The sequence below is a fragment of the Gymnodraco acuticeps genome, unplaced genomic scaffold (genome assembly GCF_902827175.1).
Source record: "Gymnodraco acuticeps unplaced genomic scaffold, fGymAcu1.1, whole genome shotgun sequence".
Classification (NCBI taxonomy): domain Eukaryota; kingdom Metazoa; phylum Chordata; class Actinopteri; order Perciformes; family Bathydraconidae; genus Gymnodraco; species Gymnodraco acuticeps.
The window spans coordinates 365,716-379,005 of NW_022991444.1; the positions used below are offsets into that span (position 1 = coordinate 365,716).

The 13,290-nt window shown below is 40.6% G+C and overlaps 1 protein-coding gene across 6 annotated transcripts in view; it reads left to right on the forward strand.

Annotated features, from left to right (window-relative positions):
* Positions 1-13,290, forward strand: part of LOC117532877 (plexin-A1-like) — a 294,410-nt gene that overhangs the window by 129,468 nt on the left and 151,652 nt on the right. For all 6 annotated transcript variants that reach the window (XM_034196449.1, XM_034196453.1, XM_034196454.1 and 3 more), the window contains exon 4: positions 1,284-1,415. In XM_034196449.1, the coding sequence (XP_034052340.1) occupies positions 1,284-1,415 (132 nt within the window). The remainder of the gene's footprint in view (positions 1-1,283; positions 1,416-13,290) is intronic.

Below are 13,290 nucleotides of genomic sequence, written 5' to 3' on the forward strand. Positions count from 1 at the left end.
AGACTGGAATGAGTCGGACACAATGTATTCAGTATTCAGCAAGAATGTGTTATTGTTCTTCTGGGTAAATTGTGTTTAACTCGGTGATAAAGACAATTACAAAGTACATAGGGAACATTTAAATACACAAACAATGGTTTACAGTACAGAGGAGATACTGTGGAGAGTGAAGCCCTTAACCCTCCTATTGTCTTCGTTTCCCCCCCTTACTTTGGTGTTAACGGTCAAATGTGACCGGTCCTGTTTAAACTGCCATTACATGAACACAAAAACCATTCATCGTCACCAAATTTCATTTAACACCCTTTCAAACTGTACATATTGCATCAGACTACTGGTACACATGAAAACCTGCAGTAAATAAGAATAGACACTGAACATGTATTGTGTTTGCTAGGTGTGATCCATGTGGGGGGATGGGCACATAAGAGCGGGAAATGTGTCAAATTGTTCTGTGTGTGTGTTTGTGAGTGCCATGTGTGATTCACATGGGGGGACACATATAGAGTATGTGTGTGTGTGTGTTTGTGTGTGTGTTTTATCTGATCCGGATGGTTACTAATTCCTTTTCTTTATGGCGGTCATTTTTGACCATCCAAAATTCAATGAAAGCAGTGATCAGCAATTGTATATGTTCAAATGTCTACTGTGAAGGATATCATAAAGCCTAAATGCAATCGAATGTAAAACAAAAAAGTTATGATCGATGAAAGTAGTAAATCGGTCAGATTTGACCCGAAGACAACAGGAGGGTTAAACATATAGTAAAAGGTTATCAGAAAAGTAAATACAACATTTAAAAAGTGTTTGTGTTGAGATGGATTCCACCCTTCTTTTAAATTCAAATGATGTGTTTTATTATTAGAGGATGGACAGTAGTACTTTTTGCATACATTTATGCCTCGAACCTTAAATGTTTTCCTACCATTTCCCTAATACGCCTAGGTTCTCTCAAGTTGACTAGCTAATGCTCTAAAAAGTTAGCTAGCTATGTGGCTTCTATCTTTGAAATATTTTCTCCATCCTTGCATTTCTCTTATGAACCAGTAAGACCCTTATAAAGTTATCAATAGTGCAACGAAACATGTTTTGTGTCAAAGGTTAAGAACACCATTGTTTGTTTTTATATTTGTTCTGTTTAAGGAAAGTCAGTTCTTAAACAATATGTTAAAATACAATTGGATTGTAATCATGCCTAAAAAGCACAGTCTCAAACTCTCATGGATGAAGTTCAATGTTGGATTATAACCATGTCTCTTCTTCTTTCCTCTGTCCTCTTCCAGATCCTGGTGGACTCCGTTACCCAGCCTGCCTTGCTGTATGAGAATGTGGCGGTGAGCGAAGGGAGCCCCCTCCTGAGAGATCTGCTCTTCAGCCCAGACCATCAGTACTTATACGCCCTCACTGACAAACAGGTAGGAGAATACCATGACTGACTAAATATACAAGCATTTATCACACACACACACACACACACACACACACACACACACACACACACACACACACACACACACACACACACACACACACACACACACACACACACACACACACACACACACGCAATCAAGCCAATTACATACATACCGTAGTAATACTTATAGCAAATGAATACATTTGCATTTAGCACTATAATACACTCACACACAAGTCTAGAGTGCTAATTAAATCATGAATATGAATGAGTGTAGGATGAAGCCCCATACCCTCTTTCCACTGGGGATGCAGTGTTACATTGCTATGTGAAAGCTTAATTATTGAAAAGTATGCCAGCATGTTTTATTATCTTCCACGTTTAACAAGAACATTTATTTGAAGTTAGGTTTGAAAGGTCTTTTGGTTTGTTTGTTTGTTACAGATACATAACAATTAAACTCTAAATGCTTGGTCACATTAACATATGGATTGAAACCATTTCACGGTGAAATCAATTAGCAGTGCTGACCTTTGAGAGTCCTGAGAAGTGAATCCATCGAAGTGTGTTTGCTGTTGCATCATCCACTTGTCTTCAAGCTCCTCTGTCAGAGTTGAAACTGCTCCACCAAAGGATGTGCTTTGCAGACAGTTATTAAACAAGAGTTCTCTGTTGAATTATCTTCATTACATTGTTAACAACTCTGCTAACACACTTGCTAATGACAGTCAGCATGGACCTTTGTGTCCAAAATCAATAACTTGATTTAATGAAATGATGTCCTGTTATGCAATCCGGAGGGACATTATTATCCAGCTGACCTATGAGTTGTCAATATGTCATGGAGATTGTAGATTCAAATATGTTGTGAAGAAGAACAGAGTCCTGTTGCCAAAGTCAGGAATGATCTGGCCTACTATTAAAGGGTAAATAATGCATTGAAGGATGGAATCGGATAAGGAAAAGAAACGCTATTTTGTCAGATTGTACAGCCAGGTTTTAAATGGATCGTTTTTTACTTATGATCGATTGATTTATAAAAATCAATATAGTACAACTGAAGATAAACAAGAAAGGGGAGGACTTGCAGAAATTGACTGCAAATCGGATTGATAAAAAACAAATCAAACTAAATGACTATAATAAATTGGTCCTGACGTACTTTTGCTAAATCCTTTTGGAAGCTGCAAGGATTCTGGTTTAACAATGGTCAATGACATGAAGTGTCATGATGTAGCTTGTATGTTTATGTTATACCTGCATTATCTCATGTTCTTTATTGCAGAGTGATATGTAGAATGTAATCGTTAACAGAGTGCAGAGGTGTTGTTATCCTGAAATAACTTCATCCATGAGAGTTTAATACTGCAGTATTCAGAGTGACCATTTCCTCTCAGCTCTCTTATCTTGTAACAGTTAATGACTGCGATGTGGTAACCTTCAGAAAATACTTACACGATACATGAACATTAACTGCCATGCAAGTGCTGTGTAATTTACCAGCAATTAGACATAATTGACTTCCATGTGTCGGAATAAGTTCAAAGAAAAGTGGAGTGTAATTGATACGAATGGACAGCGTTTGTGACCCTTCGATCACGGATAGCAGTCAATAATGTACTGTACAAAAATCTATTTGAAAGCAGAGGGAGTCCACCCACACATATTCACTGATTTCTGAAACACAAGCACTAAATCATGGACTCATCTAAAGATTGGAAAAGTGGATTTTGAATACGATTTAATTCCCAAGTGTATTGACATTCACACTGGGGTTCAACTGCAGTATTAACAAGATGTAGCTTTAGACTGTGTGTGATCTATATACAATATAAGGGCAAACTATCAACGGACACTATAAGATTCAAGAGAATGTATCATCCCAGTGTTGGGCTTGTGTTCCACAAGTGTTTCTGTTTTAGTCAGCAGCTTCGCTACAGGAAAAGGAAACCTGAAAGTCCATGCTTGGAGTGTTTGCAGATTGTAACTGTCATCCGCAATAAAGACGACTGCTATTGCCACCCAAAAGTCATTTTGAATGAATAAAGCCAGTGTTTTATTATTGATGAGTACTGCTACAGTATGTCCACTACATGTCCGTGCATGTTAGCACAATGACTGGAAGCCTTGTACAAAGAAATCACTGTGCTTTCTCTTTGAGAAAATCCAAGGTGGTGCTGTGCTACATTTAAAGGCGCTGTATTTGCTCCTTCTTGCAGGAATGTTCTTCTTGAACCGGAAGATTCAGATTCAAAATACAGTTGGTCAATAAATACATGTTATCCAGTTAAGGGTTCAATACAGTATATCATATCAGTTTTACTTTTAAAATATTTGTTGAAAATATTGATATCATTCACTTATCTGTCCGGTGAAGCTACAACAAGCACAATTTGCCTAGCGTTACTTTAGTGGAAGAGTGAAGACGGGGAGAAACAGTTGTGTCACTCTACATATTCCTTATTCTACACATCCAAGACTCCAGAACACGTTGACATCTGTCAAGGAGCGTTCAGGTAGATCTTTTGATTTTACCTAGGCGTTGCCAAGCAAGCAAATCCCCCATGCTTTCAATTTCTATGCTCGCATAAGTTCCCATTTGTACTGCTGTTTTTGCTTAATGTTATGTGAGAGGAATTGTCTTCCTAAACCTGGACAGTAGACACATTACTGTGCATGCAGTCAGTCAACGAATACAGCTGATCAACTTTGGGGTTGCATATTCAACAATTTGGATATACTTTCTTGCGTGTTTGGTGAAAAGATTCACTCAAACTTTTGTCTGTTAAAATATGAAGCAACAGTTAGCAGAATAAGCCAAGCGTAAAATAAAGTGTTGAATTAGGTTTGCTTAAAAAACATCTATAAGCATATACAGCTGTCAGGGTGTTTTCAGATAGACTTTGTGTTGTAATTTGGACAGAGCCAGAAGGAGAAATCCTATATTATTACATTAATACATGTATTATTGAATGTTAAGTAAAACATGTATTTGTAGTAGTATACTGTTACTTCATAGTGACAGATACAAATACCTCCCATGTTCCTTTTGAAGCATGTATGACAGTGGTATTAACAATCTCATGTAACTCACTTAGAAAGTAAATAAGGGTATTACCAATGATGTCCATGGCCCTAAATGTTTAATTATTCCTTTTAAAATTCACACTAGCGCGATACATTGGTAGCTAACATTTAGGAGGCATCCAATGTACAAAGGCTGTATTATTTTGAGCAGAAACTGGGTTTGAATCCGACCCAAGGTCCCTTGATGCATTTCCTCCCCTCTCTCATTAAAAAGAAAGTCTAAAATATGAAATTCAATAGCATTTTGGCAGATGTATAGTTTTCCTTGTACTAACACATTTACATTTTTGCCTCAGAACTGCAGCGATGTGTCTTTCCAGTCTGTGTAATTTGTTTCTAGCTAATTGACAGAGTAGAAGACATGCCATGACCATCTCTTTGTAAAGCAGTAATGGCCTGGCTCCAACGTTGCCCAAATTCACAGTCCAGTCAGAGAAAAAGTACAAAGAGAGAGGTGGGGAAATATAATTGGTTTGCAGGATATGGTCTGTTCTTTTCTCCGACTCCTCCTGCCTCATCTTTTCAATATTCTTAGGGGTCCTCACTTCTGTCGCTCTCTGAGTTTTCTGCAGTAACTGCTCTCCCAGTAGCAGATTCAGAAGGCGTAGAAAAGAATGAGGGTTCTTCCCTGTGCTGCAGAATGTGAACTTATGTTCCAGAGGAAGCAGACCAGTGTGTGCAGAGCCCCCTGGCCCGTGAGGAGAAGCACCTTCGTAGCCAGAAGCTGAGTGGACTGAAGATAATGTTTTGGGGTTTAAGGTTGCTGGCCAGCCCTGTGGTGTACACATTTTATTTTTCCAAGCCAAATAAATGTATGAAAAATAAATAATCTGCAGCTGTTTCCTTTGGACTAAAATAGAAGTGTAGTAACATTCAGAACTGTCACAAAGACCAAAAGCTATAGGGGGTTTTCAAAATGACGGCAAGAGGCCGACGGCGTGCCACGTTTAAGAAGGTGAACTGTTTAGCTCATCTCGAGAAGCTAATGATACTAGGGTGTAAAGTCAATTCAATGATTTTAATGTTCAAGCACTCTGTTGTGTTGGACGTTTGTTATTAGCAAACTGGGAATATAAAGTCAAGTCAAAAATGTTGAGTGTATGATGGCTCATACTGTATAAGGCAAAAGCTAATTATGATCGGCGTTGTAAATAGCTAATTGTTTTTGTTCAGTTATATCTAGTTAAAAAGCCGCTAACGTCAATAAATTAGTAATTTTCAGAATTTGTTTCAGGTAAAATCAAGAAATTCAAACTCAAGAAAAGCTAATCTTCTAAATGTTAGTGTAATGAATAACGTACAAATATACTTATGAAATATAAATCCTCATTATCATGATCAAGGAGGTTAGATTTCCATTCAGTTGTTTGTCAGCCTGATTGCTTCTGCCAAATGTTCATGAAACTTGGTTCAAGGTTGAAGCTTGGGCCAAAAAGGGTTGCAATAAAGTGTTGGGTGTATAAACAAATAGATGTTTGTATGTCATTCATTGACATTGAGAGATAAGGAATATGGCCTTGACAGAAGTCTCCACTCTTTGGACCACTGTCAAACTGCTGTTTACTGCTGGGTAGTTACACATTGTGCCGTGTGTTTACCATAGCTATTTAGCATTTTTAACTTTTGGGCTGGAGAAAATAATGCAATATCTTCTGATGGAAGCAGTTAATCTCCCTTCTTAAAACCCTGCGATCCTTCCATTGGCTCGCAGACGTCAGGTCCTCAGTGAGGCCTGCATTAGAATTTTTCTCACCAAGCAATTTCAATGCCTCTTAAGGCCGCTACACACCAACCCGATTTTGGGAGTCAGAGGCCGTCAGAGGCAGTCGTGCATTTGCGTCGCCCTACTCAGGTTGGTGCGTCCCGCACCGTCGTCTCTTTACGGCACATTGTCACACCTCCCACGGCCCGGCCAGGTCAGAGAAAAGAGGCTTCTCAATACTCAAATTTCCCCTCCTCGACTCCCCTCCTCGGTTCCCCTCCTCGAGACTTAGACCCGCCCACAGGAGATGCGAGCGGAGGACCGAGGAGGGGAACCGAGGAGAGAGGAGGGGAAGCAGCAGACGTTTAAAGAAATGAGAACTCCTCTCCTCTGAGCGGTCATATTAAAGAGACGTCCGTTCATTATTACGTGGCAACAGCTGCATCAGCTGTCGAGTGTTTTGTCATAGCGCTGTATCTCTGTTAGATCAGCTGAACATTGTTCCCCCACATATTTACTTTGAATTCATTGAGAGTGCGGTATAATGAGACAATAACAGGCTACAGACACACACACAAATATATTTATATAAATATATACAATTTAAAGTATGAGAGCACTCTCATAATAAGGTAACACAATCAGAGACTGGATATATCCCCCCCTCTCTCTGGTCGCTGAAATGGGGAATTGAAATTACGGGCCAAAAATTGTATTTACAAATAGGCCTATTAAAAGTAAGCAGAGGACACCAAACCAACTGAGACCCATCTGTCCACCGCATTTACGCACTGTACAACACACACCTACACACTGTACAACACACACCTACACACTGTACAACACACACCTACACACTGTACAACACACACCTACACACTGTACAAACACACACCTACACACTGTACCACACACACCTACACACTGTACCACACACACCTACACACTGTACCACACACACCTACAGCTCCTAAAGCATAAGCCGTTATGTATTTTATTATGTGAAGCAATGGTCTTAGAAAAATATCGACTCTTTGTTTGTAGATATCTACTAAACTAAAGCAAATAAAGAGAGTAGGCCTGTTATACTGAGTGATATATATTATACACACTGCTCTGCTTTCTGCACGGACCTCACAGCTGTTCTCACTGGAAACATCGCGACGCGATGAAAGCAGTTTCTAAAATAATATCCAGGGGATGCATGCATAGCTGTCATTGGCTGAGATAAGTCCGGCCGTGCGTCACGCCCCCACCGTTCCCGGAAATGCATCCGTGGAGGAGCCGTGGAGGAACCATCAGTGTATCCTCGGTTATAGCTCCTCCAGAGAGCCTCCTCGACGCTCGATCCTCGGTACTCGGTGTGCATTTAGAGAAATGAGACGTCCTTCAAAATGGCGCGCTGAAATTCATTTCCGGGTCACTACCAGAGGACCGAGGAGTCGAGCAGTCGAGGAGGGGAAATTTGAGTATTGAGAAGCCTCTAATGTCGGGACAAAGAAATCACTCTGATTGGCTGTTCAGCTTAGCGAGTCAGTGCATGAGAAGCAAAGTGGAAGTGAGGGACCAAAACAAACGATTAAGAAGGCACACACAGACGGTTAATCTTTTTCATTTTCATCTCACCTGGACGCAAGAGTTTCTTTTTTATGTTTACATGTTTTCGATCGACGAGAGAGAGAGAAAATGGAACCCAGACGCTATTTGTTGTTTGTTTATCTCACGCAGCCTGTTCTTCTTCTCTCGGTGTAGTCTGTCTTCCGGTTGTTGCCTCTTTTGAATGACGAATACACACTACCGCTGCCTGCTGGTAAGGAGAGTTATTGCCACTCGTCAACTGAAGTCTTTGCGGTGTGTTCTTAGGCGGGCGGCGTAGCCGACGCAGGCGACGTAAAAGTCGGGACGCCTTCGGTACGCGTTCTTTGGTCTCAGGTTGGTGTGTAGCAGCCTTTATATAGACTGCATACTCTCTGTGATAATTACTTTCAGACACAAGTTAAACTTTCACCCTGTTTGTCCTCTTCTCCTCCTCTTCCCTCCATTCTTCTCTCCTTGTTGAATAATAGAAATGCCAAGTGATGAGAGCTCAAACATCAAAAAGCCCATTTCCCAGCTTGACAGAGCAATTTACCTTTTCCCATATTCATGCACACACGTAATTAAAAGTGGTGGATTGGACTGCAGCGTATGGACTGCGTATCTGTATAGCAGCGCTGCCTCGCATATAGGCATGCACACACACATACTGCGAAAACATAAAACTGCCCGATTCACCGCCAGAGGAACGTTTTCGATTAGCGGCAGATGGATTTATACATGGCTCTCTTTGTGTTCTCTCTGCTTCACACACACACACACACACACACACACACACACACACACACACACACACACACACACACACACACACACACACACACCACACACACACAACACACACACACACACACACACACACACACAGTCTCTCGATGGACTTTTACTCCGTGTTTCTTTGCATGCCTCTAGTTTTTGCTCAGTGATATCATACTTGTGCTCGTAAAAACGAACAATTGCATTAAATCAATTTGATCATTGCCGTTGTTTCCTCGTTACGTGTTCAAATTGTCCCAATCTAATACAACTGCAGGGCAAGAGAGATTTTTCATCCTGTCACCACCCGCTGTTGTTGATGTCACCGGGACAGAAATATTTCTAAGTCCTGTACGTCCCTTTGGATGACATCACCTAATTGTGTTAAAGTAGATGACTAAATGGATTACAGCTCATAATCTATTGATTCTACTGTACCTTTGTAACAAATTACTCACTTATCTTATAATTACCAGTCTTGTTCTGCCATGAGGTGAAGCTCACATATTTTCCATTCTAAAGGCATTTTAATATTTATACAGACTTGTTTGTTTCGGGGGTTTGTAATGGACTTCTTGTATTGTGTGCCTTTGAGGCCAAGCCCGGTCTCTGATCTTGTCCTCTGCCCTAACATCACCACCACATTTCTACTACTGAAGACGCGGGGCAAGGTCAAGCCTCTCCACTTGTAAAACAGCTTGGTAAGGTGACCCGTTGGCAGCAAATGCCTTCGCCCCTGTCTCCGTGAGGCCGCTCAGACGGCAGCATAATGGTCTGATGATGTACCTCCGTGTATCGATTTAGCTACAGTACAGAGATGTACTTAGCAGTACTGTACTGCACAGTGTTGAAACCCTACCCCTGGCACCACATCAATGGAGGTTCATATTCAATTCACTCAGCGTTTACTGCTCTTGGAGGTCAGGGAGAAAAAGACTGCCTTGCGCTTCTTTTTAAGCAGTTTCTTTGGTGTTTGTCCAACTCTGAAGTTGCTCAAATATATGTAAGCGTAGACATGGACAGGGAGAATAATGAGGAGAGGATCCAGAAATCAACTTGAAGTGCCCTTGGGCTCAGTCAGCTAATTGGTGATTAGATTTTTCAGGCATGTCTTAGTAGTTTTTCTTGGGCAATCGAAATTAGTGATGGGTAGGTGAACCATTGCTTAAAGCAGTTATTCAAAGCACTGAGACCACTGTGAATTTAAATTCTGTAGTTTCTCTGACATGCTGATGTCTTACAGCAGTGTTTCTCAAACTTTTTCATACCAAGGACCACTTAACCAATAAAAAAACACTCGCGGACCACCTAACTCCACAAATATCCAAAAACACATCGTTTTTTGCAAATCGCCTGAAAATGGTACAAACAAGCTGCCACATGTGTGAAGAAGGTGTTTATATGGGCTGTATCATGCAATCGAAAGTGAAACTTAAGCTCGCTCCATTGCGGAGATATTCCCGCGAGAGTGCGGAAAACTTTAATTAATTAATTAATTTCAAATGTGAAATTTTACCAATATACTCACGGACCACTAGGGGGCGCTCACGGACCACCAGTGGTCCGCGGACCACACTTTGAGAAGCACTGTCTTACAGGGATGCTGCTGTCTAAAGTTCAAGTGAAATACTTGACTTTTAATGAGCCCTAACCAGCAGTATCAATAAGAAGCCTTTTTTTTTAACATGAGTGGTAGCTCAGTTGACAACAGTTGGGAAAGTGTTGATAGTAGATGCTCCTTTACAGCCTGTGCGGAGGGTTAGTGAACCAGTGTATATTGTTTCCTCATGTTGGTAAGCCATTATAATACGGGAAGGTGCACATCCCACTGCCTCAGAACAACCAAACAGTTTAGGCCTTTTGGAAAATATTTGATCAACCATTTGATGTATTTGCATCTTCAAATATATATAATTTATTTTATCATATATCCACTTATCAACTAATTAAAGACTGGCTAATATGAGCTGTGAAATACCCAAAGAAAGGACTTGGCGTGATATACACATCCATATTTTTGAATACCATGGTATCTGCCAAAGTCCTTGTCCTTTCTTTACTTGCTTACACATATTCTCAAACACACACACACACACACACACACACACACACACACACACACACACACACACACACACACACACACACACACACACACACACACACACACACACACACACACACACACACACACACACACACACACACAGACAGTCTGTCAAAGCTGAGACGTGAGTGATAGGCTGATGAGAATATGATTTGTTAGCCGGTCAAAGAGACCGACAGCGAGGGAAAGAGAGAGATGTCTTAATGTGGCTGAGAGGAACACAGTGACTTGAGTTTGAACAAGGGAATGGGATAAATACATCTGTGAAATAACTAAACTGTTTATGTGTGTGTGTTTCTTAAAGGTCCCATGTCATGGCCATTTCTACTGATCATAATTCCATTGTCGAGGTCTACTAGAATAGATTTATATTGTGCAATGTTCCAAACTCACATTGGTTTCTCAGCATCTCTGTATAGTCTGTGTATTCACTCTCTGTCCTAAACGGCTTGTTGGAGCTCCTGCCCCCCCCCCCCCCCCCCCCCCTCCATGTGAGCCCACTGTGCTCTGATTGGTCAGCTCGCCCACTCTGTTCTGATGAGTCTACCAAATACAAAAATCACAGCCCATTCATTTCGCCTTTCTTTCATGCTGTGCAAAGAAAAAGCAACCTCTTAGCCCAGATATCTTACCATGACTCGCGCATGCATGCACATACACGGTTGTGGTACTGTATGACCACCAAAACAGAAAGATATGGACCCAAGATGTCTCCAAATGTATTTAGTTTCCTATCCATGTGAACATGATTTAAGTGGAGGCGGGGACCTAATCTGCTCTAGGGGGGTCCGGGGGGCATGCCCCCCCTGGAAGATTTTTGAAGTTAAAAGCTGGTTGTAGAAAAAGCTTCTTATATTCGTTAGCATAGCTAGCTAACCAGATGCTAATAACAACAAAGTTATTGACTGTATGATCAGTATGACAGATGAACAGATCGCCACTGGGCTTTCAACTAAAGACACAGCCACGCAAAAACTGCGGCATGTGTACGGCTCCTTATGGGTACTGCAATTTCTGAAGTGCCGGAGCGGCGTTCCGGTGCTCTCCGTCAGCACTGCACCCCTGTCAGACGAGACATACACCACGTGATGACACGTTAGGCTTGTGTTGTGTTCAAGGACCCTGACCTTGGCCAGGAAAAACAGGCACTCACTTGTTTAATTATTTTGCGGTCTAGATTTCTTAAATTTGTTTCTTTCTTTCCTGTGTTTATAAATTACCTCGAAATGGTCTCGCGGTCCGTATACGGCCGGAGGTTCCCCACCCCTGGGACGGGTAATAACCGGAAAAGCATGACATGGGACCTTTAAGAGAGCAAGAGAGTTTAGAAGGATTTAGGGTTTTTCAGATAGATATTTATGTAAGCAGTGGCGAGCCGTGACATTTATAATAATAACAATAATCATTTATATTATTATTATTATATTACATTTATAATAATAATAATACATTACATTTATATATACCTAGGCCCTCTGTAAATAACCCAATTTGTGTTCTTTGAAATTGAAAAGGATATAGAGTGGCGAAGTCACGCCCATCTTATTTCTGAAAAATTATGTATTGAAGTCAATGGAGAGAGAAAACGTATCTTTCGATCCCGTTTGAATTGTGCCATGAATTACACATATGATGTTTGTCAATCTGAAAAAATAATTTCCATGTCAAAAAAGTCACAATTTGTCTTAAAACTGTTGAAATATAAGACTATGAAAAACACGCAACTAGAAATACTACAAATCCCAAACATTAACGTTACACAAACACTTACGGAACCGACTAACTCCCCTTTTGTGTATGTACAGCTCTCAACATGCCCAGACTTGTAATGATTTTCACCTCTTTTAATACTTTTTACTTCATTCTGAAAGAAAGAGGTGAAATGTGCTAACGTGACGGCCATCTTGGTGTTGGTGACGTATGCAAGACCAGAGTTGTAGTTCATTGAGCGCTTCACACCAACAATTGTGTTACTTCACAGTTTTACGACACATTTAAAAAAAATTGACTTGCAAAATTATCTTTTAAATTGACAAACATTATATGTGTAATTTGTTGCACAATTCAAACGGGATCAAAAGATAATTGTTCTCTCTCCATTGACTTCAATACATGATTTTTCCGAAATAAGGTCCCATGGAGGTCCCCGGAAGGGGAGGGACTTGTGTTGTAAAAAATGTTGTAAAAAATAGAAGAAGCTACTTTAGTTTTTCTATAATAAGTGTGTGTGCGTAAATAATGTGCATGTTGCGACCATCTTGTTTTTGTTGAATTGTAATTTATATCCACATATTTATGAACTCACATGTGCAGACAATATCTATGTGCAAATACTTACGCCAGAATGTGCATAAGCTAAATTGCACATCTGTGTTTATTATCTGCGTACATGTGCATTTGTATGGCGAGTCTCAAAATCCAGCTGGCTTGCAGAATAAGCCATCCATCAGCCTATTGTGCAGTAATAGCGCCTTATATTTCCCCCCATATTATACAGAATGGACAATTACAGCCGGGCCTATAGCTGCGTTTCGCTGCAACCGCACGGACCCATATGTGGAATGAAACATCATTCGCAATTACATTTGTGTGTTTCTCTCATCCATCCTTCCCTGCATCCCTCAC